General features: G+C 36.0%; 1 protein-coding gene and 1 pseudogene across 5 annotated transcripts in view; both read right to left on the bottom strand.

The window, feature by feature from the left end:
* Window positions 1-26,370, bottom strand: part of HOOK3 (hook microtubule tethering protein 3) — a 143,546-nt gene that overhangs the window by 16,978 nt on the left and 100,198 nt on the right. For 4 of the 5 annotated variants that reach the window (XM_072776678.1, XM_072776676.1, XM_072776680.1 and 1 more), the window contains exons 12-16: window positions 23,535-23,645; window positions 22,548-22,635; window positions 14,472-14,541; window positions 11,057-11,197; window positions 3,376-3,463 (exon numbers count right to left, since the gene is read on the bottom strand). In XM_072776678.1, the coding sequence (XP_072632779.1) occupies window positions 3,376-3,463; window positions 11,057-11,197; window positions 14,472-14,541; window positions 22,548-22,635; window positions 23,535-23,645 (498 nt within the window). The remainder of the gene's footprint in view (window positions 1-3,375; window positions 3,464-11,056; window positions 11,198-14,471; window positions 14,542-22,547; window positions 22,636-23,534; window positions 23,646-26,370) is intronic. The other variant, XM_072776677.1, reaches the window with a different exon arrangement.
* LOC140604933 (peptidyl-prolyl cis-trans isomerase A pseudogene) lies at window positions 15,222-17,137 on the bottom strand (annotated as a pseudogene).

Raw genomic sequence — 26,370 nt, 5'->3', positions numbered from 1 at the left:
CAGGTGCCCTGCAAAATTAGTTTTACCTGAGATAATACACAATAATTATCTCATGAATGGTTAATATACCAGGCACTGCACTAAAGTATATCATATGCAGTCTCATGTTAATCTCACAACTGTGAACAATATTAGACTCATCTTATAGGTGAGAAAGGTGAGACTGGGGAGACATTCCGTAACTTTCAAGTGGCAGACCCAGAATTATAACCCAGGTCTGAAAACAAAAAACAAAACAAAACAAAACAAAAAACAATCCAGGTATGCCAGACTCCAAAGTTTGTGCATGGTCTTTACTTCCATGCTTCTTATACTCCACCACCTCTCCACTGAAGACTGTTACTACTATAGAGGGGGCAGGAGGGGCCAGACTGCAATAGCAAGCCTCAAAATAATTTATAAAAATGTACTAATTAGGGTGGCTCAGTGGTTGAGCGTCTGCCTTCGGCTCAGGGTGTGATCCCAGAGTATTGGGATTGAGTCCCACATCAGGCTCCCTGCATGGAGCCTGCTTCTCTCTCTGCCTATGTCTCTGCCTTTCTCTGTGTCCCTCATGAATAAATAAATAAAATCTTTAAAATAAATGTACTAATTATAATATGGAGGTAGAGCAGAAGTGGGATGAGGGAAAAAATAAGAGCAGGTGTCTTTTTGGTTTGACTTGTTAAGTTTTCAATATCCTTTAAATATCTTAAGAGTAAAGGGCATAAACCTGTAAGGCAAATAATATATTCACTGCATATAAAATTCCTGTATTAAAAATTTCAATACCATAAATTATGATGGAAGAGAATGTACATAAATAAAAAATTTGCTCAATATATAGAAATGAATAGAAAGCCATACTTACAATAGCCTTTTGAGCAGAAACCATGCCAAGAGACAGAGAGGACATATTAGTATGAAGCAAACACAGCAGCCAATAGAAGGAACGATTTAGTAATTCATGAACAGAGGTAAAAGTTATACATTTTTTTAAAAAAATGTACATTTTTCTTTCTTCTATGGTCTCCTCATCCTGTCTTGTTCTCTTGAGTTTTATACACTGTGGCTAGCTCAAATTATCCATATGACTGGATATAACAATGCTTTTTCTGTTTCCATGCTAAAGATAAATGACATAAAAATAATAATAAAAATGTGTAAACCATCCTACTCTCTGACTTAGGGTCACATGAAAGGACTATGCTTTTGGTAACAGAAATAGGCAGAAATTATGCCGTTCTTCAGAGAGGATCAGTTCCATCTGGTTGGTTGTCCTACGTACTACATATTCCTGAGATGCAGCACTATAGGTTAGTGAAAGAGAAGACAAAAACATCAAACATTTGCTGGGGGAAAGAACCACACCATTTATTTCTTCTCACCATTTTGAGGTATATCACAATAAAGGAAGTTCCTATCTGAATCTTTTCTATATATATATAAAAGAACTCTAAGGAGATATATCTAAGAATTTAGAGCAACACATTTCTTTAGCATCTGGGCAGTTAAATAAACTAACTTATGCAAAGGGTACTTTCAGGGCTAGCATTTCACTTCTGAAGTATATATTCTCTTTAATGACACACAGCATATTTAATTAGATTTCATTACCACCACAGTGATACCTAAATCAGGCTATGCGAAATTACTTTTTAACAGAATAAACTCCTTCTGTACGTTCTGCTACAAGTAAGTGAATCAAGTATGTATAATAGCTATGACTGTAACACTAAGGTAGAGCTGATATGACTTCTTCGGCCATTCCTACGGACCACATGCCCTTCCCCTCTCTCCCATAACAAATCAACAAAAAGTCTCCTCAAAGTTTTGTAAACAAAGTTTATATTTACCTTAGTTTAAGGGATCTAGTGATTTTACTGAAGAAATCACTTTGGTTCATCTCTAATATCCTCTTACTTAGACTGAGATTTTAATACACTAATGTTGTTTTGCTTCACCTCTTTCTGGTTGAGCATTCTGGATTAAAAACATGTTTAAAAGTAAACCATGATATTTCAAACTAGTTCCATTTTAATAAGGGAATTAAGGTAGTTTAGATGTTGGTGACAATTTTAGGAACTAGGAATCAATTTGGGATCTAAGAAGGACTACCAACACACTAATTGAAGAACAAACTAAAGTCAGTGATCTTAGGAAGAGCATACTGCTAATAGAAGATAGATGTATATTTATGAAACTTATAAAATTAGGTCAATGATGAGCTTTTTTATCTAATATTCACAGGTTTTGAGTAATAGACTGGTCCCTTCATTGGTTCCTTTTGTTTTCATACGCTCCTACATTAACAAGGCTGGATAGAAATGATATATCTATGGTTCTGACAATTCTCCAAAAAGACTATCAGTGAAAGCAACTATGTAGATTTATACTCAAAAGCCAGAGTTTATAGAAAATTACACCAGCAATAATTAAACAAGAGCCAACTGTCTGAAGCAAAGATTGATCACTAAAATTAAGGCTTTCTTTCCTCCTCTTTACACTATTTTTGAACACTCTACAGTTGTAGTTCCACCGTATACTGCTTATTGAATGTAAAGGATTTGCAAAATTTAATTGACACTTCATTAGATACTCAGACTATGTGCTTCATAAGCACTGTGATAATTTAGACAGTGAGTATGAAAACATGAAAGTCCATCTAGTTCTTCTGGTTCAACACATTTAGTACATTCTAACGTGAGCATGTCAGTCAAGCAGGCAAGGCTATGACAGATATGCAAAGTATAAGGGAATATTAAAAAAGCTCACTGAACTTATATTTGAGTGGGGCAGGGCTGAGGATAGTAAGAAGGATTCAGAAATTCTGAGATGGTTATTTTTAGGGATAGCATTATATTTAAAAATATAAATTACACATAAAAAATTTCTACTTGAACATGCTAATTTCTACTAGCATTTTGCTGTTGACCTGAAGGAAAAACCCTATATTCTGAATACTGAGATGAGTCCATTTATAACACAAAGCCTTGGGGAGCCTGAGTGGCTCAGTCAGAAGACCATGTGACTCTTGATCTCAGGGTCATGAGTTTGAGGCCCACAGTGGGTGTAGAGGTTAATGTATGTAAGTGAATAATAAAAACTTAAAAAAAAAAAAAAAAAGTAGCTTCCCTACTTTCTAAGGCAAACAAATGAAAACCACCACCAATTAATTCCTTAGTTATTAACTACAAATAAACTTCTAATTCCTAGCCGAGTGATTCCAAAACAGACAATGAAGTACTGTCTGGTCTTTTTCATAAGGAATGTTAGTAAAAAGAAAATATTGCTTCTTTTCTATTACCAATGTAATTATAAATTATTTTGATAGAGACAATTAAAAAATAACATTGTGAAACTGTTGCACCATAGTTGGCACACGTTAAAACTTACATCTTCTGCTTTTGAGCCTTGATCTTGTAAAGACTTTTGCAATTCTTCAACTTGTGACTGTACTTCCAGAAGTCTTTGATTTACCAGCCTAGAAATCAAATGAATAATAATTTTCCAAATCCAGACTTAATTATACCTTCTCCCTAGGTCGTCATATTGGTTAGAGAGACAGCATAACTCGCAAAACAAACCCTCATGTTAAGATAAATAGTAGAGCTCACTGTTCTGGTTGGTTATATTTTGTTTACTTAAAATTTCTATGATGATTTCAAATATGGTAGTTTAGTGGACATATTTTGTTGCACAAGTATACTTGTTTACACATATCGAATTATTTGAAGCTCACTTCAATACATTTTTATTCAAGCTATGTATCAGGCACTATGCTCAGCCCTATGTTAAAAGATCCCTGGGCAGCCCCGGTGGCGCAGCGGTTTAGCGCCGCCTGCAGCCTGGGGCGTGGTCCTGGAGACCCGGGATCGAGTCCCACATCAGGTTCTCTGTGTGGTGCCTGCTTCTCCCTCTGCCTGTGTCTCTGCCTCTCTCTCTCATTCTCTCTCTCTCTCTCTGTCTCTATGAATAAATAAAATAAAATCTTAAAAAAAAAAAAAAAAGATCCCTGTACTCAAGGAATTTAGTGAGGAAGCCAAATATTAAAATACAAGATAAATACTTCCACATAGTACATAGAGGTCCCAAAAAGGACTAATGACTGCTTGAAGCAGCAAGAACCTTACCTAATTGTGTGGAGGAGTTAGGCTTGACTGAACTGAGACCAGAATAAGAAATAAAAATACTTAAGTGATTAAGGGTGGAAAGCGGATTTAAGACAGAATTCACCATGTCCAAAGCCCACAAAAAAATAAGAGGGTATAAATGAGGTCAAGAATGGCATATCTAGAGCCTACTTAAAAAAAGATTTTTTTAAAAAAGATTTTATTCATTTATTTGACAGAAAGCACAAGCAGGGGGAACAGAGGAGGGAGAGAGAGAAGCAGGCTTCCTGCAGATCAAGGAGCCTAATGTGGAGCTGGATCCCCAGAACCTGCGATCATGACCTGAGTCGAAGGCAGATGCTCAACTGCTGAGCCACCCAGGCATCCCAAGAAAGATAAAGTCTTAAATGCTCACGTTAGATTGGCCATTTAAGAGATGACTGGTTATTTTAATAGGAAACACGTCAGTGAAGCCTGACCATCTTGAATTAATGACAAAACAGGACAATGAGTACTTAGGATGGAAACAGCCAGAAAATTCAATAAGCCATTATTTTTTTACTAAATAAACTAAGAAATTCTTACTATAAATGTTCCAAGTTCTGTAATTAGTGAAAATCACACTAAAAATTCAATCAAATCTATAGTAATAACTGATATTTCTCACATTGAGGAATTTGGGTGTTTTTTAAATAGTGAAGGAAATATCTGAAAACCTATATTCTATATGGGGAGATACACAAATACATTACTAGTGACACTGTAGCTTTGTTCAATTTTTTCAGAAAGTAATATGGAAATATATTTCAAGCTATTAGAGTAGTTCAACTTAGCCACTTTTGAAATTATTTAGTCAACAAATATTGTAAACCTATTAGGCCTTGGTAATTACCATAAAAGATAACAAAATATAAATATATAATAATAAAAATATAAAATATAGTAAGTCCATATCAAGATGTTCCTTGTAAGTATCTAAAAACAACTCCAATGTCCAGTAATGGCAAATAGACAAATGAACAAAGCAATATAACTGTTAAAGCGTGAAGTATACATAAATACACAAGTGAAGCTATTGGTGAGCTTGGCTCTGGTAGAGCCCTGACTGCAATAGGAAGCAGTGCCCCAACCCTTAAAGACAGCATGACCAACAGCAGTGTAGATACAGTATAGAACCAGCAGCTTGAAAAATGCCAAGGGCAGACTCGAGGGACACTGATTTGCTCCTCTTGGAATGTGTCCCAAAAAGGCACAGACCCTTCCAGGAATAAGGGAACTGGCAAGTACCATTTCTCTTCGCTTGTCTTCCAGCACAAACACATAGCCACCACTCCTATTTAACTTCCTTGCACCAAGCACTGCCTCATGTTTCCACCCCTCACAGTCACGCTCCTCTTAGTCCTAGTGCTGCACGCCCCCTCCCGCAGAAGACTGGCACAAGCCCTGCTAACACCACATCTCCTAACCTGTGTGTTTTGTGGGACCTCTGGTCTCACTTGTGAGGCAGATCTCATTTCACAAGCACACCACTACACCCCTTGTTAAAACACTCCCCATCCCTGCTGGGGACCAAACACTGCCCACAAATAGGCAAAGAGAATATCTATAGACAATGGGAATGAAGGAAAAAGAGGTCAAAACTCAACAGCAGAGCACACATGTAGGAGAAACTCCAAGAAGTGCCAGGCCCTGGGGAACAGGGGATACTGCAATACAGGACATCTTCTTCATAAGGCTATTATCATTATGAGCAAGAGAAGTAGCTGACTTTCCTACCAGAAATAGACACAGAAAATAAGGCAAAATGAGGAGACAGAGATATTTGCCAAATACAAGAACAGGACCAAACCACAGCAAGAAACCAAAGCAAGAGAGACATATGTAATAATATGCCTGACAAGGAATATAACATAATGACAATAAGGAAACTCACTGAATTTGAGAAAAGAATGGAGGACATCATTGAGACCCTTACACAGCATTAAAAAGGAACCAATCAGAAATGAAGTATACAATAAATGAAATTAAAAATACACTTGATGTAATAGGAGGCTAGATGAAGTAGAGGAATGAATTAATGACCTGAAAGAGCAATGGGAAGTAACCAAGTTAAGCAAAGGAGAAGAAAGAAAATTAAGCAAATTGATAGTAGTCTTAGAAAACTCAGCAACTCCATCAAACATAATAACATCTGCATTATAGGGATCTCAGAAGAAGAAGAGAGAGCTGAGGGAGCAGAAAACTCATCTGAAGAAATAACAGCTGAAAACTTGCCCAGTCTGGGGGAGGAAACAGATATCAAGATCCAGGCGGCACAGAGATCCCGCCAAAAATCCAACCCAGAAAGATCCATACAAACACATATAATAGGATGGGAAGAGTTAGGGATAAAGAAAAAAAAAATTAAAAGCAGCGAGAAAAGAACAGTTACATACAACGGAAACCCCATAAGGCTATCAGCAGATTTTTCAGCAGAAACCTTGCAGGACATAAGGAGTGGCATAATATACTCAAAGTGTTGAAAGGGAAAAAATCTCTAACCAAGAATATACTCTATCCAGCAGGACTGTCATTCAGAACAAAAGGAGAGATAAAGAGTTTCTCAGACAAACAAAAGCTAAAGGAATTCATGACCACTAAACCAACCCTACAAGAAATACAAGAATACAAGAAATACAAGAACAAATACAAGTCCCCAGAAAGGGGACTCTGAGTGGAAAGGAAAGGCCATAAGGGAGCATGAAAAGTAAAATACACAAAAGTAGTAAAAATAAATATTTCTGTAAAAATCAGTCAAAGGATTCATAAAAGGAAAGGATGTAAAATATGACACCATATGCCTAAAAGATAGGGTGGGGGGGGAAGAAAATGGGTTTAAACTTAATATAAACTGCTATATGCAGAAGATATTATATACAAACCTAATGATAACCACAAATCAAAAATCAGTAATAGGTATGCAAAGAATAAAGAGAAAAGAATCCAAATATATCACTAAAGAAGCCAACAAACCATGTAATAGAACAAAGGAAGAAAAGATCACAGAAAAACTATAGAAACAGCCATAAAACAAGTAACAAAATAGCAATAAATACACATGTATCAATAATTACATTGGTATAAATGGACTAAATGCTCCAATCAAAACAGGGTGACAGAGTAGATAGAAAAACAAGACCCATCTGGGGTGCCTGGGTGGCTCAGTGGTTGAGTGTCTGCTTTTGGCTCAGGTTGTGATCCTGGGGTCCTGGGATCGAGTCCTGCATCAGCCTCCCTACAGGGAGCCTGCTTCTCCCTCTGCCTAAGTCTCTGCCTCTCTTTCTGTGTCTCTCATGAATAAATAAAATCTTTTTATTTTTATTTTTTTATTTATGATAGTCACAGAGAGAGAAAGAGAGAGAGGCAGAGACATAGGCAGAGGGAGAAGCAGGCTCCATGCACCGGGAGCCCGATGTGGGATTCGATCCCGGGTCTCCAGGATCGCGCCCTGGGCCAAAGGCAGGTGCCAAACCGCTGCGCCACCCAGGGATCCCATGAATAAATAAAATCTTAAAAAAAAAAAAAAAAGGGGGACCCATCTAGATGCTGTCTACAGAAGACTCATTTCAGACCTAAAGTCACATGCACATTGAAAGTGAGGGGATGGAGAAACACTGATCATGCAAATGGATGTCAAAAGAAAGTCAGAGTAGCTAACTTATAATGGAAAAGGTAGCTTTAAAACAAAGACTGTGGGAGTGCCTAGGTGGCTCAGTCAACTGGGCATCTGTCTTTGGCTCAAGTCATGGTCTTAGTGTTCTGAGACGAAGCTCTGTGCTGGGCTCCCTGCTTAGTGGGGCGGATGCTTCTCCCTCTCCCTTACTTGTGCTTTCTCTCTCTTTCAAATAAATAAAATCTTTAAACAATAACAACAAAAACAAAGATTGTAACAAGAGATAAGGACACTATTTAATAATAAAGGAGACAATCCAACAAGAGGATATAACAATTTAAAAAATTTATGCACCCAACATGGGAGCATCCAAATACATAAAACATTTAATAACAAACATAAAGGAACTAATCTCTAGTAATACAATAACAGTAGGGGACTTTAACACCCACTTACATTAATGGATAGATCACCCAAACAGAAAATCAAGAAGGGAAGAGTGGCTTGAATGACATCCTAATAAAAAATCAAGAAGGCTCCAACCACAGGATGATAGTCTCCTCTAGGAGGCAAGGAAGAAGGAAGGAGGAAGGAGAGAGGAGAAGGAGCTTTAGGAATGGAAACCATAGGGGCTACCAACTGTTTCTGAAGTGTGTTTTCCTTAAAAATATCTGAATCCGAAATGGCAAAATTTTAATTTATGTGAACCCTGGGTGTCTGGTGCATAAGCATATTCCATTATTCATTCTACTTTTTCGTGTGTTTGGCAAACATCTTAATAAAACATTAGAAAATTAAAAAAAAAAAATCAAGAAGGAAAGTGTGGCTGAATGACAGAACATTTCATCCAAAACAGCAGAATACACATTCTTTTCTAGTGCATATGAAATATTCTCCAGAACAGATCACGTACTAGGCCAGAAAACAGGTCCCTCAACAAATTAAAAAAATCAGTCATACCACAAATCTTTTCTGACCACAATGCTACGAAACTAGAAATTAACCACAAGAAAAAATCTGGAAAGAGCATACATACGTAAGGGTTAAATATCATGTTACTAAACAACGAATGGGCCAAACAAGAAATCAAAATTACATGGAAACAAATGAAAATGAAAACACAATGGTCCCAAATCCTTGGGATGCAGCAAAAGTGGTTCTATGAACAAGTTTATACTAATATAGGTCTATGTCAAGAAGAAAAATCTCAAATAACCTCACTTTTCACATAAGAGAAAAAGAAGAACAAAACCCAAACCCAGGAAATGGAATGAAATAAAAAAGATCAGAGCAGCTTTAAATGATATACAAACTAAAAAAACCATTAGAACAGATCAATGAAACCAAGAGTTTTTTTTTTTTTTTAAGATTTTATTTATTCTTTTGAGAGGTAGAGGAGAGCATGCATGCACGTGCATGAGCAGGGGAAGGGGCTGAGGGAGCAGCAGACTTCCCACTGAGCAGGGAGCCAGATGTGAGGCTCCATCCCAGGACCCTGAGATCATGACCTGAGCTGAAGGCAGACGCCTAACTGACTGAGCCGGCCAGGTTTCTGTTTATTGCAGCATTATTTACAAGAGCCAAACTATGGAAATAGCCAAATGCCCACTGATAGCTGAATGGATGAAAAGTTGGTATATATAAAATGGAATAACTGTCATAAAAAAGAATGACACCTTGCCATTTGCAATGACATGGATAGAAAGAATAATGTTAAGTGAAATAGAGAAAGACGAATACTATATGATTTCATTCATACGTGGAATTTAAGAAACAAAACAAATGAGCAAAGAAAAAAGAGACAAACCAAAAAAACAGACTTTTAACTATAAAGAACACACTGATGGTTATCAGAAGGAGAATGGATGTGGGAATGCAGGAAAGAAAGGATTGGGATTAAAGTGTACACTGATCATGATGAAAACATAAAGTAAGATAAAATGAGTAAAAAGAACAAACACAATACTAAGTTGTAAACAGCTGTAAATGTCATCAGGATTTAGGAGGTAATCTGTCATCTACAACATGAGTGCTGTGTCAATGACAAGTAGTTGTTTTGTTTCTGATGAGAGAAGACTGATAGCTGTAAGGCCTGTGAGAAACAATGCAAAGCATTATAAAGGAAGTTGTGGGTGTCAATTTACTGGAAAAAAATTAGGGTACAGAGAAGGGCTTCCTGTACGATGGCTACAATAGAGCCCAGAGGCAAAGGATGATGGAGGTCAACAGGGTGTTCTCAGTGTGGGACCGCATGATTGCCAGCTGATTTCTGCAATTCCCTTTCTCCTCTTTTCATTTAAAACTTCTTCTAAGTATTTTTTAAAAGTACTCATTTTCTATGCTCTTACAACTGATATAAAACTATTTTCCTTTAATTTATACTTAATTATGCTCTACTAATCATCCTGGTATTTATACTGCTTGCTGATTCTACCTCAGCAGCTTTAAAACTTAAGGTGCCAAGAAGGGCAGGACATGTAAAATTGTCCTAACAGTACTGACTCACAAGAATGACTCATATCTGGGAAATGCCAAATCAATAAGACATAATAAAGAATCTGTAATATCAGGCAAACTATGAAACCATTAATAAAAATGTCAAATCCCTCAAAAATAACAGTGTATCACAGCAGTAAGGAAAGGAAAAGACATATGTTTGGTATCTAAGAAACATTTCCAAAAAAGAAAAGAAAGATTGTCACAACAGGATATAAAATTAGTCCTTTCCAGAGTAAGCTACTGCTTTATAAAGTAGCTTTGAATGACTGCCTAATGCAATACACTGAAAACTTAGAAGCAGAAAAGTGGTTTTCTTGTATAATTTGCAGATTCTAAATTCTCATAATTGTTTATAAGATGAAAGACATTTTTTCAGGGTCCCAAGAAATAAGAGCTTTTTTTTTTTTTTTTTTTAAAAGCTCTTGTTTGTGGGGAGGAGGGGGGGAAGCTCTTGTCAATTCAGTTTTGATGGATCCTATTTTTCTCATATTAACTGATCCTTCAATACCTTAGCTTATAAAAACAGGATAAACTTTATTAATCTGATAATATATACAACTGAAATTGTGAAAGATTGAATGATCAGGTTTTTTAATCCTCTAGTTTTAATTAGAAAGAGAAAAGGGGAAATAAAGAGGAAATGTTGTTGTAAAGAGGCACAATACTTTTCCACAATGGATTAAAGTCCTCTTAAAATGGAATGGAATAACATATTATCAGTTTTCAAAATATAATTCAAATCTTTAAGGTAATCAAAATCAAAGAAAACAGAGAAAACCGGTGTTTACATGCTGCCATCTATATACATTCCTACCTATTCTCTGTCTCCAGCTCATTCTTGCGCAGATTTGCATCATCCAGAAGACTCTGCAATAAGGCGATTTTTTCATTGTCTGAACCCTCTTGGTTAATTTTTAACATCTTATTCTCATGTTGAAGACGAATAAGTTTCTCCCTAAATTAGCAAAAAAAAAAAAAAAAAAAAAAAAAAAGCCTGATTATGTGGCACATCAAAACAATATCGTTATAAAATCCAGCTATGCACAATTACAGATTTAATACATAGGACAGAAATGAAAAACAAAATACCTGCAAAGAATTTAGCTCTTGTAACTGGCTAAGACATTACATTTCAGGTCTTGAGTACTTTCTTTTCAGAATGAATAATCTGAAGATAACAGCATCCAAACATCCAAATACCATGATTTATAATGAATGATATCAAATTTTTTTTTCTTTTTGGTTTAAATGTTTAAGCTAGGAGTTCATTGATGTATTTGTTCTTTGGTTTGTATCCAAAAATACAATCTCTAATCCTTTGCTCTTGAAATGCCAATTACTTGGTGTCAAGATATAATATTCAATGAAGAATGCCTTCAAGATATGCAGTCCCCCCATTCCAATAAAAATGTTAAATTGTATTCTTGCTAACAAGCTGTTATTATCAGAGCTATATCTGCTATTTACACTTATTCACAATCTTTTCATATCATTAAATATTATATGTTAATGATAATACTTTAAATGACAAGTTAAACAATATAGATGAATTGTTATTTATTTAATCAATACCCAATTATTTCAAATTTGACTGTTACTAATTTTGAGCTTTAACATACTAGTAACAATCAGCTTTATTGGTTATTTCCTTAGGATTAATTTCTAGAAAGGTGACTTAGGGGTTGAGACACAGGCACATTTAAGATTTATTTATTTATTTATTTTTGTGTGAGAGAGGAGAGAGAGAGAGCGAGAGTGAGAGAACACAAAGAAAAGGGCAGAGAGAAAAGCAGACTCCCCATTAAGCAGGGAGCCTGACATGGGGCTTGATCCCAGGATCCTGAGATCATGACGTGAGCTGCAGGCAGATGCTTAACCGAGTCACCCAAGCACTGAAGAGATAGGCACCTTTGTAGACAATATCCACATTCTGCCAAACTGCTCAAAGGAAAAGTTGTATCACCACAAGAGGAAAAAAAAAAAAAAAGAATTATGTGTGGTGATGAATGTTAACTAAACTTATTGTGGTGATCGTTTCACATTATAGACATATATGAAATCATCATGCGGACACCTGGGTGGCTCAGTGGTTGAACGTCTGTCTTTGGCTCAAGGCATGATCCCGGAGGTCCGGGATCAGGTCCCACATTGGGCTCCCTGCATGGAGCCTGCTTCTCCCTCTGCCTTTGTCTCTGCCTCTCCGTTGTCTCTCATGAATAAATAAATAAAATTAAAAAAAAAATCATCATGTTGTACACCTTCAACTAAAACAATATTGTATCTCATCTCTTTTACCATTTCTTTTTCTTGACAGCTTTTCGGGAAACAGTATATTTAAATTTGTACTGAGTCATTCTCAAAAAAAGCCATTTTATTTGTTGAATCTTTATCAATTTTCTTTTTCCTCAGGTTAAAAATCCAACTGCATAACCTAAAAGCCTCCTTGTTTTAATTTTTATTTATTTCTTTATTAATGAGATAGAGGAGGCATATATGTATGAGTGCGAGGAGGGGGACAGGGAGAGAGAGAATCTTAACCAGATTCCACACCTAACATAGAGCCTGACACAAGGCTTGAGCCCATGACCCTAAGATCATGATTTGCTGAGTGGAAATTTAGAGTCAGACACTTATCTGACTGAGCCACCCAGGTCCCCCCCCACCAAAAAAATTGTTTTTTATTTTTTTGGCATAGCCATGTACTTAGAAGCATTTATAAATAATAAATGTTTATTCATTCTACAAATATTATTCCTCCAAAAATAAAGTACCACATCAGATGGTAGACAAGTGAGATATACAAGGTGCTCCCAGTGTTGGTGTTGCATTATACTCCTTTTGTTTATCCTCCTTAAATAAATGCCAACAACATAAATTAAGAGTTTTCATTCATTATTATTCATTTACAATATATATAAATAATGTCATTTATATATACTGAATGCCTATGGTAACTTTCAGAGTTCATAAAGTTCTTAGACAACCATTATTTCATTTAATACCCTCAAAAATGTTACGAAAAATCAAGACCACGGTCTATTTTAAATGGGGGCAAACAGTCCCAAAGAAGGTAAACCAATATTCAGGGTTAATCATTCTCCTTCTGTTGGATACTTGATGCTTCTCCCCCTAACTTTTCATTCTTACATATCAAGCCAGGTATATTGAAATAAACAGAATTTTAAAAACACTATGACTAAATAAGAATGTAAGGTAATATTGAGGGAAGAGTAGTAGAGATGGGGATATACTTCTGTCTACTCCAATATAGCTTTCCCAGACCATTTCATGCAGTTAATAGATAAAATATTTTTTTAAAGATTTTTATTTATTCATGAGAGATATAGAGAGAGAGGCTGAGATACATGCAGAGAGAGAAGCAGGCTCCACGCAAGGAGCCCAATGTGGGACTCAATCCCGGGACTCCAGGATCATGCTCCAGGCCAAAGGCAGGCGCCCAACCACTGAGCCACCCAGGTGTCCCAAAAGATAAATATTAATGACTAATTACTTCACAGGCTGTTGGTTAGGCATAACCTTTGTCTTTTTATTTTTTTAAAGATTTATTTATTTATTTACTTATTTATTCATAGAGACACACAGAGAGAGAGGCAGAGACACAGGCAGAGGGAGAAGCAGGCTCCTTGCAGGGAGCCCGAAGCAGGACTCGATCCCGGGTCTCCAGGATCATGCCCCAGGCTGTAGGCAGCGCTAAACTGCTGCGCCACTGGGGCTGCCCATAACCTTTGTCTTTAAGCCAAATGTTTTCACTGCTAAATGTCTGCTAAGGATACCCAACCACGAATATATGGGTTTGCTATGAATATGTGAAAAACTGTCCTACTGAAGTGGGACAATCAAGTCTCTTGCGCCAAATTAAGAAAGCTTCTAACATGCTGAAAACATGGACATTAAATACGGAGTTCATGTTGAAAGTGTTAGTAATAATAAGAAAGTGATCCTTGGAGGGGTGCCTGGATGGCTCAGCCAGTTCAAACGGCTGCCTTTGGCTCGGGTCATGATCCTGGGGTCCTGAGATGGAGCCCCACGTCAGGCTTCCTACTCAGTGGAGAGTCTGCTTCTCCCTCAGCTGCTCCTCCTGCTTGTGCTCTCTCTCTCAAATATATAAATAAAATATTTAGAAAAACCTGATCCTCTTTATATTGTAGAGGGGTTAAGTTTCCTCCAGGAATGTTACACAATACAACTGTATTTCATGATCTCCTTACCTGATTTCAGGTGTAACAATCTCTGCTGCCAGACTATCTGAAGATTCTTGACTTCCCAGAGGCATTAAGCCTATAAATATACAAACATTGATACAAGGTTTAAGAGAGAGATGAAATCAGACAAACCATAAAGGACTCTTAATCATAGAAAACAAACTGAGGGTTGTTGGAGTAGAGGTGGGTGAAGGGATGGGGTAACTGGGTGTTGGACATGAAGGAGGGCACGTGATGTAATGAGCAGCGGGTGTTATATAAGACGGATGGGACACTGGCTCTGACTCTGAAATCGATATTATACATTAATTAACTGAATTTAAATTTAAAAAATATAAAAGTAAAATAAAGAGAAAGCACATTGATTTCCTTTAGTTTTACATGAAACCTTACTTTAAGCATTAATTTTAACATTTAGAATCTTCATTTTAGTTAAGTAAAAGACCATACAAGTTGCCTTATGTTATCATCATCATTTTAACCATCTTGAAGTGTACAAATGAGTGGTAGCAACTACATTCATTATGCTGTGGAACCATCACCACTACCTATTTCCAAACTCTTCACCCCAAAACATAAATTTTGTAACCATTAAATAACTCCCTACTCTGTTCTTCCTTAGCCCCTCATAACCTTTATTATACTTTCTGTCTCTCAATGAACCTGAACAGCCTAGATACCTCATATAAGTGCGACAATACCAGTATTTATCCTTCAGTGCCTGAGTTACTTTCCTTAGCGTAATGTTTTCTTTTCTTCTTTCTTTCTTCTTTCTTTCTTTCTTTCTTTCTTTCTTTCTTTCTTTCTTTCTTTCTTTCTTTCTTTCTTTCTCTCTCTCTCTCTCTCTCTCTTTCTCTCTTTATTTCTTTATTTCTTTATTTCTTTCTTTTTGGTAGTTTAGGTTTTATTTCATCATCATAAACTGAACTCTGCAATCCAGCTAGACTTGGGGAAAGGAACCACGGAGTCTGCAGAACTGCGGTGAGAGTGCGGAGACTCTGGGCTATTTCAAGCAGGTGGGAGTGGAGGGGCACTCTCCTGAGCTAAAGGAATGGTCTGGAAGTTCAGATAAAACAAGAGTTAGATTCATCAGATCTGTCCACAGTCGGCGATGGTGATCTTCTTGCTGGTCTTGCCATTCCTGGACGCAAAGCGCTCCATGGCTTCCACGATGTTCATGCCCTCCTTGACCTTGCCAAAAACCACATGCTTGCCGTCCAACCACTCAGTCTTGGCAGTGCAGATGAAAAACTGGGAACGGTTTGTGTTGGGTCCAGCGTTGGCCATGGACAAGATGCCAGGCCCCGTGTGCTTCAGGATGAAGTTCTTGTCATCAAACTTTTCCCCGTAGATGGACTTGCCGCCAGTGCCATTGTGGCGTGTGAAGTCCCCACCCTGGCACATAAATCCTGGGATAATCCTGTGAAAGCCGGAACCTTCGTAACCGAATCCCTTCTCTCCCATACTCAGAGCACGAGAGTTCTCTGCTGTCTTTGGAACTTTGTCTGCAAACAGCTCGAAGGAGACGCGGCCCAAAGGCTCGCCATCCATGGCGATGTCAAAGAACATGGTGGGGTTGACCATGGCTGGACGGTGAGGGCGGCTCCGGGGCGGCGGCGTCTGCCAGCTTAATGTTTTCAAATCTCAAATGTGTAGCAGAATTTACCAGAACTTCATTCCTTTTCATGACCAAATAATACCCATTACACACACAACATTTTGATTTTCTTGAACCATTCATCTGATGAGGAACATTTAGGTTGTTTCCATCTTTTGGATATTGTGAAATAGCATCTGCTTGAGTCCTTTTTCATTTTTAAATTCTTTTGGATATTTACTTTGAAATGGAATTGCTGGATCATACAGTAAGTTTAACTTATTAAAGAACAGGACTCTTCCACCAGAGGCTCCCCATTTTACATTCCTTACAGCAATGCATGAGGGTTCCAATTTCTCCATGGACTCCCAAGAATTATTTTTCTTTCTCTTTTTTGGGTAATAATCCATTCCAAATGGATATGAACCATCTCACTGTGGTTTTGATTTGCATTTCCCTAACGATGTTGATATTGAACATCTTTTCATGTGCTTTTTGGACATTTGTGTATATTCTTTGGAGAAATATCTATTCAAGTCCTTTGACAATTTGTGAGCTTAGTTGTTTTTTGCTGTTGTTGAGTTGTATAAATTCTTTATATATTCTGGATATCAATCACTTATTAAATATAGGATTCACAAATATTTTCTCCCCATTTTATGGGTTGCCTTTTCACTATCTGGGCTCTCTGTTCTATTCCATTAGTTTATAGGTCTGTCCTTATACCCATAGCCACTGCTTTGATTGCTACCATTTTATTAAGTTTTGAAATAATTAGGGTGAATTCTCCAACTTTTTTTTTTTTCAAGACTATTTTGGCTAACCTGAGTCTCTTGACATTCCATATGCATTTTAGGATGGGTTTTTCTTTCTTTTATTTTTAAAGATTTTGTTTATTTATTCATGCAAGACACAGAGACATAGGTAGAGGGAGAAGCAGGCTCCCTTTGGCGAGCCCAATATGGGACTCAGTCCCAGGACCACGACCTGAGCCAAAGGCAGACACTCAACTACTGAACCACCCAGGTGCTCCTAGGATAGGTTTTTCTATTTCTGCAAAAAAAAAAAAAAAAAAAAAAAGCCAATAATATTTCAATAAGGATTGCACTGAATCATCTCAACAATAGGTTTATAGTTTTCAGGGTGCAATGCTTGCCTCCTTGGTTAAATTTATTCCCAAGTATTTTATTCTTTTTGATCTTATTGTAAATAAACTTTTCTTAATTTCCTTTTTTGTATTGTTCATTATTAGTGTGCGCACACGGAATTATTTTTGCAGCTAACATAACTGAGTTGTCTCCTCAAACTTGGCTGAATTCATTTGATTAGTTCTAATAGGTATTTTTTGCTTTTGTGATCATGCCATCTGCAGAGATAGTTTTAGCTCTTCCTTTCCAATTGACTTAAATTTTTTTGGTCTAATTGCTCTGGCTAGAACATGCTGTGCTCTGTTGAATAGAAGTACAGAAGTTGTAGTAGCTGGTATCATTCACCAGCTATGAATGATACTCACCATATCTGAGTATGGTGTGCACCATGGGTTTTTCATATATGGCCTTTACTGTGTTGTGGAAATTTCCTTTCTAGTTGTCCTTCTAATTTACTGAGGCTTTTCATGTTTTTTTGTGTGTATGTTTTACGATGAAAGGTGTTAGATTTTGTCAAATGCCTTTTCTGCATCAATTGATCAGGTGTTTTTTTCCTCCATTCTATTCATGTGGTATACTATATTGATCTCTAGATGTTTATCCTTATGTGAATTCCATGCTTTTCAATTATTGTAGCTCTATAGTAAGTTCTGAAATCAGAATGTGTGAGTTCTTCAACCTTTTGCTTTCCAAGACTTTTTTTTGGTTTTTAGCTCCTTGGTATTTTCATACAAATTGTTGGATCAGCTTGTCAATTTCTATGAAAGAGGTCTGCTTAGAATTTGATTGGGATTATACTGAATCTTTAAATTAATAAAGAGAACTGCAATCTTAACTAGAGTGAACTTTCTGATACCTGAACATGGACTATTTCTCCATATATCTAGATCTTTATCTTGGCAATGATTTATACTTTTCGGTGTATAAGTCTTAACACTTCTTTGTTAAACCTATTCCTAAGCATTTTATTCTTTATGATACTACTATAATTCCATTTTCTGTTTACTGGGAGTACACAGAAATATAACTGGATTTATTATTATTATTTTTTTAAATATTTTATTTATTTATTCATGAGAGACACAGAGAGAGAGGCAGAGACATAGGTAGAGGGAGAAGCAGGCTCACCACGGGAAGCCCGATATGGGACTTGATCCCAGGACCCTGGGATCACCACCTGAGCCAAAGGCAGGCGCTCAACCACTGAGCGCCCAGGCACCCCTATAACTGGATTTATATACTGACCTTGTATCTTGAGACTTTGCTGAACTCATTTACTAGTTCTATGGTTTTGTTTTGTTTTTTTTACATCCTCCTTTCCAATTTGACTGCATTTCTTTTTCTTGCCTGACTGCACTGCTTAGAACCTCTGATATCATGGTGAATAGAAATGGCAAGGTGTCCTTATATGCACTGTTACACTTACTGTAGCATTATTTACAACAGCCAAATTATGGAAGCAACCCACATGTCACTGATAGATAAATGGATAAAGAAGAGGTGGTATATATACACAATGGACTGTTATTTGGCCATAAAAAAGAACAAAATATTGCCATTTGCAACAACGTGGATGGAACTAGAGAGTATAATGCTAAGATTCTCTCTCTCCCTCTGTCCTCCTTGCCCTCACTCTTGCTCAAAAAAAAAGACTCTTACTTAACCCCAGAGAATAGATGGGTTACCAGAGGGAAGGTGGGTTGGGGGTGATGGAAAAAATAAGTAATGGTGATTAAGAAACACACTTATCTTGATGAGCACTGATGTACAGAATTATTGATTTCACTATATTTAGTAAGTAATAACAACAAGATAGAAGAAAAAAAAGAGTGATCATTCTTGTCTTGTTTCTGATCTTAGGGGAAAAGCATTTAGTATTCATCCTAAGTATGATGTTAGCTATAAGTTTTACATAGCCATCCTTTATTAGGTTGAGGAAGTTTCCTCCTATTCTTAACTTGCCAAGAGTGTTTATTACAATGTCACTAACTTTTTTTTTTGTAAGATTTTATTTATTTACTCATGAAAGACACAGAGAGAGGCAGAGACACAGGCAGAGGGAGAAGCAGGCTCCATGCAGGGAGCCCGACGTGGGACTCAATCCTGGGTCTCCAGGATCACATCCTAGGCTGAAGGTGGCGCTAAACCGCTGAGCCACCCAGGCTGCCCAATGTCACTAACTTCTTAAACTTAATGATACTACATACACAACTCTCCATGTCAAATATATAAGATATACTTCATTCTTTTCAATGGCCCTCCAGTATACAGTTGAATAAGACTGCTAACTTTTAGGCTGTTTCTAAATTTCACTATTATAAACAATGCTTTAACTCATTAGGGTAAATTTTTAGAGCAAAATTGCTAGGTCAACAACATACACAAAAATAAGGTTAAAACAGGTTTATAGGTGGCAAAGAAACAAATGTGTAAGTCTACATAAGATGGTCTTTCTTGATGACAAAGGAGCTGAGAGTTAAAGAATTAAGGCTTAGTCTGATTCTTAAAATTTTGGGAAAACTCATACAGTTGATTAGAGATAAATGAAAGGATTACCAAGCAGCAAAAAGAATACAATTACATTCAGAAATAATTTTGTGTGTGTGAAGACATATATAATATATAAACAACTCTAGCACTGACTATTTTAAACTAAAAGGCTTTACACAGCAAAGAAAACTATGAACAAGGGATGCTGGGTGGCTCAGCAGTTGGGTGGCTGTCTTCAGCTCAGGCCCTAATCCCGGGATCCAGGATTTAGTCCCACATCGGGCTCCCTGTGAGGAGCCTACTTCTCCCTCTGCCTATGTCTCTGCCTACCTATCTCTGTGTCTCTCATGAATAAATAAATAAATCTTAAAAAAAAAAAAAAAGGAAACTATGAACAAGAGGAAAAGGCAACGTACTAAATGGAAGAAAATATTTCCAAACCATACATCTGATAAGGGGTTAATATCAAAAACAGAGAACTCATACAACTCAACTGCAAAAGCAACAATTAAGAAATGGGCAGAAGATCTGAATAGGCATTTTTATAAAGAAGACAAACAGATGGCCAACAGACACATGAAAAGATGCTCAACATCACTCATTATAAGGGAGATGAAAATCAAAACCATAGCCTCAAAACAATGAGATGACAATGAGATGTCACCTGACACCTGTTAGAACAGCTGTTATCCAAAGGACAAGAGTTAAAAAGTCGTGCTGATATGGACTAGGGAACCCATGTGCACTGCTGGTGGGAATGTAATTTGGTACAGCCACTATGGAAAACAGTATGAAGTTCCTTACAAAATTAAAAACAGAAATGCCATATGATCCAGCAATTGCTCTTCTGGGAATTTATCCATAGAAAATGAAAATATTACCTTGAAAAGATAACTATGCCCTCATTATTTACAATAGTTAAGACATGGAAACAACCTAAGTTTCCATCAATTGATAAATGGATAAACAAGTTGTGGAGTGTGTGTATAACATATATACATATATAACTTATATTTATATATTATATATATATATTTATTATTTACCCACGAAAAGAATGAAATCTTGCCATTTGTTGATATTTTATACACCTTGAGAGAGCATTATGCTAGCTGAAATAACTCAGACATAGAAAGACAAATACTGTGTGATCTGACTTGTATGTGGAATCTAAAGACAAAACAAAACAAAAAAATAAGAACACAAAAACACCCAGCTAACAGATACAGAGAACTGATTGGTAGTTGCCAGAAGTAGGATATGGGGGGTAGGCAAAATGGGTGGAGTTGAAAGGTACAAACTTCCAGATACAAAGCAAGTCACAAGGATGTAATGTACAGCATGGTGACTATAGTTAATAATACCGTACTGCATATCGAAAGTTGCTGAGACTAGATCTTAAAAGTTCTCATCATAAGAGGAACAAATTTCATAACTATACATGATTGACGTCAATTAACCTTTGTGTGGTGATTTCACAGTATATACAAATATCAAATCATTAGGTTGTATACCTGAAACTAACATAATGTTATATATGTCAATTATACCTTCATTAAAAAAAAGAAAAAATGAGAAAGATATGTAACTGTCTTTAGCTGGCCCTGGTTAATTTGCAATAGAGGAAAAAAAAACTTTTGGGTATCTGAAGTGGGCCTGACAAGCTTTCAGCATAAGGAAAAATGGTGGTGATGAGGACACAGTTAAAATGGCTGCTGGGCAGGCTGAGTAAGCTGGAAAATGGGGCCACAAGAGAGCTGTCCAATTATCAATAGAAACAACAGAGAGGGGTTAAAGGCAAAATGCAGTGGGTAGAAGGAATGAGGAGAAAAAGGAGGGTATAGTCAGAGGAAAGGAAGAATCCCAGTTTTGGGTAACCGAAAAGTCAAGGGCTGGTTATTAGTGCAGGAATGAACAAACTGTGAAGCTGAACAAGTCACTGTTCACGCTCCACATCTGCCAGCATGATGACAGAAGTGGTAGGGACTAACTCTGAGCTAAGCGCTGCTTCTCTCCTGTGAGAAGAGCAGAATTCTACCTGAGAATGCACTAATAGCCACTCCACATCTCAAGTGGAAAAAAAAACAACAACACTTTAAAGAGGTCAAAGAGGTCAAAAGGAACTTTCTAGAATAGGGATGCCTAAGTGGTTCAATTAAGCGTCTGCCTTTGGCTTAGGTCATGGTCCTAAGACCAAGTCCCACTCAGGCTTCCTGCTCAGTGGGGAGCCTGTCTCTCCCTCTGCCTCTGCTGCTCCTTCTGCTTATGCTCTCTCTCTCTTAAATAAATAAATAAAATCTTAAAAAACAAAACAAAACAAAGCCAACTTTCCATAATAAAACTTTCCAGGTTTATTATTAACACAGATGATTTAACAAATGTTTATGCTTTTGATCTAATAAAGTTCAAATATTTAAACACAATTAAAACAAAGTAGGAAAGTAAATCTGGTCTCATAACTTGTCCTATTTGCCATAAAATATGGCAAGACTTTAGAATTTCTATCAACCTCATGGCCTGTTCACTAATTTTTCATTTTCATCCATTGGTGCAAGTACCTTAAAATGAATCTAAAATCTCTCTTTTTTTTTTTTTAATTTATGTATTTTAGAGAAAGAGAGCATGCAAACAGGGGCAGGGCAGAGAGATAGAAACCTTAAGCAGAATCCTTGCTGACTGTGGAGCCCAATGTGGGGCTTGATCCCAGGACACTGAGATCATGACCTGAACCAAAATCAAGAATTGGCCACTTACCCAGCTGAGCCACCCAGGTGCCCCTGAATCTAAAATTTCTACTGATACCATAAGAAATTAGTAATCTTGCTTAGGCTAATGCAGTATTTTCACCTTGAGTTGTGAGCTGTCCTTCTTGAGCCTGTACACAACGAAGTTCTTCAATGGTTTCCTTCAGAGAATCCCTTTCCGTTCTTAACCTCTGGGGGAATATTAAAAAGAAGGAAAATTAGCTTTAAGTTTTATGAATTTATTCATCAGGGTCTTTGCCTTACCTACGATAATGGTGAACAGCAGGGAAAATGGGCATGGTTCACCTTTTGATCTTCCATTAAAAAATCATAAAAGGAAAAATTACAACAAACTTTTTCCCATTTAATAATGAATATCTACAATGTGCAAGGCAGTATGTTATCCACAGTTAAACATAAGAAATATAAGTGTCTACTCGGTCATTAACATAAGTACATTACATAAATAACATTCCCTTCATAGACATAAAACAATCAAACAGCAAAGACTTTAAATATTCATAAATCATTAAAAGTAAAAATATTTGGGCGGCCCAGGTGGCTCAGTGGTTTAGTGCCATCTTCAGTCCAGGGTGTGATCCTGGACACCCTGGATTGAGTCCCACGTCAGGCTCCCTGCATGGAGCCTGCTTCTCCCTCTGCCTGTGTCTGTGCCTTTCTCTCTGTGTCATTCATGAATAAATAAATAAAATCTTAAAAAAAAAAGAGTAAAAATATTTTTAAAAGATTCAAAATATGCTAAACAAAAAGAATTGGGTCCTCTGTATTAATTCTACAGAAAACAGAAAACACATATTTATAGAAAGTCATGAGTAGAACAATGTATAAGAAGTAACAGTGGTAGAAAACATAAAAATATACAAAAGAAATTAGAATGGAAGTAAAAATATTCTTTTACTCTTTTAGATTTATTCCTGAAACAAAAATGTAAATCTTGTATAATTTAAAAACAAACAGGAATTCTCATTTTAAAATTTACAAACAGAAGGAATTAATGTAGTCAAAACATGAATTAGATATCATTGTTTTAATTTTAGCAGTGTTCAAAACCAGAATGTCTTATACTCACATCCTTTTCTTTTTGAAGACTGTCAACCTTTTCTTTTAGCCGCTTATATTCAAAATCTAATTTATCTGCTTTCTTCGATTCTTCAGATAATCTATTTTGTAGTTCTACTACCTGATTCAGAAAGGTACCATTAATTTGTGTAATTTGAAACATTAAAATGTTCATTATTTTCTTCTGCAGAGCTATGAAAACTTCCTCCCCCACAAATACTCAAAAACATGAGTATGATATAGCAGCCTACCCTAAAAGAAAGAACTAGTAACAAAAATCTGCTCAGACATTACAGGTTCTAAAACCAGAATATCCGGAATAGCAAGGTACAAAACTATGAAAGAACTATTAGCTGGAAAAATCAGTAAGGAAGCTTGCCTGTCTTAAAGTGAGAGCTCTGGGTTTAATGAAGAGTAACTTGAAATTTCAATTCTAACTATGGCCTGCTACTATGTAAATTTGTTTCCATTTCTACCACATGCCTTATCTGGCAAATCATAACGCAAGCAATTAATTTAAAGTAATCTTGGTTAACAGTGCTGTGAAATATCTAGCAAAAACAGAACATATATTGTCTGGAGAAACACAACATCACCCCAACCCTCCAAGTATTCCCGAAGATAAAGACGAGCCAAATGAAAGAGCAAAGGCTATAAAGAAGTCCCTATGAACACCAGCTAGAAAACCAGTAACAGCAACAACAACAACAAAATAGCAGAATAAGACCTATAAAGATTTTAGATTGGAATTATCAGTTACAAAATATGAGGTTTAATAAGTAAAGAAAATAAAGACAAATCAAAATTATGAAAGGGAGATGATCGGGCAGGTGTGAAAGAACACTTAAAGAGAACTTGTGGAAAGAAAAACACTATCACTGAAAAACAAAGTATATTAAGCCACAGATCAAAACGGGCAGAGAGAATTCATGTATAGAATTGTACTGCAATATTTCTTGTTGTAGATTCCTATGTATTTTGTTTGTAATTCATTGCTAATACTATCTCTGGTGTCCTTCTTTAGTTCCAAACCAAAGTTCAGGCATTCTTTTCTTCAAATAATGTCTTTCTGTAATTCTTGCTGTTCTCTCTTCTGAAACTCTATATCATCTCATTTTAATGTTTTTAGATTTCACATATAGTTTCTCTAGGGTTTATTTATTTTGGTTAATTTCTCAGTCCACATTCAAGTTCACTAATTCTTTCAACTTTATTGTATGTTGAAAATTTCATAATAAAATATTAAGTAGAAATGTATCCAGCAAAAAAACTTGGTGTATAGAGCTGTTCAACTAAAACTTCTTCAACTCATTTTAAGCTAATATATAGTTTTGATGCCAAAATCAGATCAGGAAAGTATGAGATAGAAAACTTCAAGTGAATCATAGGGGAAAAAGATTCTAAGTAAAATGAACAAAGCAAATCTAGCAATGTGAAAACGATAATCTGCAGTAACTCTACGAGGTTTAAATCAGGAATACAAAGATGGTTTAAGCATCAATAATCAGTTAATATAACTCATCACATTCATAGAAAGGGGAAGCAGTATAGGAGTCTCTCCATAGTGCAGGAAAAGGAGTTCATTAAATTCAACATCCATTTAAGATAGACACTCTGAGTAAAATGTGCTAATAATATACTGGTAAAACATTTAAAGCATTCTGTACAAAATAGACAAGAAATGATTGCCTACTACAATTACTTCTATTCATACTTGTATTATAGGTCGAACATGCTGATTAAGAAGGAAAAAAAGGGTATGGAGTAGAAAGAAAAAAGACTGCTTTTATTTGTATATGACTTCTGATGAGAGATCCTACAGACATCAGAATAATATGAAATGCTGGCATAGTTGTAAAATGAACATAACAATCAATTTCAATCATATAAAATGGAACAAATGGAAAATGGAAAATGGTATCATTTCTTTTGGTAATCACAGTTACAAAATCTGAAGGTACCTAAGAGTAAATATAACAAAATATGTACATGACAGTTAGAATTATAAAACTTAGCTGAAAGACATTGAAGACCTAAACAAATGTAAAGATATATTCACCAATAGAAACATTCATTGCCATAAGATGTCAATTCTCCCTAAATAATCGATAGAGTCAATTTAATTCCAATTCCCAAAGGTTTGGGGTATAAAAGGGAAAGAAAAGGTCTCATAGACAGTTTTGAAAAAGAATGAGATGTGGGGGTATATATTATCAAATATCAAAATTATTAAAAATATATAGATAATAAGATTGTGGAATATTGATGTAAGAGTAGACAAACCAATGAAAGAGAAGAGAGTGCCAAGAAACAAATTTAAGATGGAATCTTTAGGTGTGTGATAGAATAGAATTGCAGGTCCTTGTGGAAAAGACTATTATATTAAATAAATGCCAATCGGGTGACTGGTTGCCTACACAGAGAATAAAATATCAAATGGATCCATAATCTAGCATCCTACACAAAAACTAATTCCATGTGGCTAAAAGACCTAATTGAGCAAAACAAACTAAATCTTTGTTAAGAAAATAGAGATTAGCTTACATCTTTATATAGGAAATGACTTAAGACATAAATGGCATAAGTCATAAAAGGATATTTAAAGTTCATAATCTTAAAATTAATCTCAAAAAAAGTAAAAAGGTTACAGATTGGCAGGAAATAAATGCAGTAAGTGTAATTGACAAAATATTAATAGCAAAACATATAAAGAAGTTTCAGAAATCAGTAAGAAAAAAATACAAGTTTTAAAATGAATAAAAGATTTAAAATGGGCCATTCACAAAAGAATTGTGATCATTAAAATATATTTGTAATTAGGGTAATGCAAAGTATAATCATGAAGA

This window comes from Canis lupus, chromosome 15, assembly GCF_048164855.1.
Source record: "Canis lupus baileyi chromosome 15, mCanLup2.hap1, whole genome shotgun sequence".
NCBI lineage: Eukaryota > Metazoa > Chordata > Mammalia > Carnivora > Canidae > Canis > Canis lupus.
This window is presented reverse-complemented; position numbering and strand designations above follow the sequence as displayed.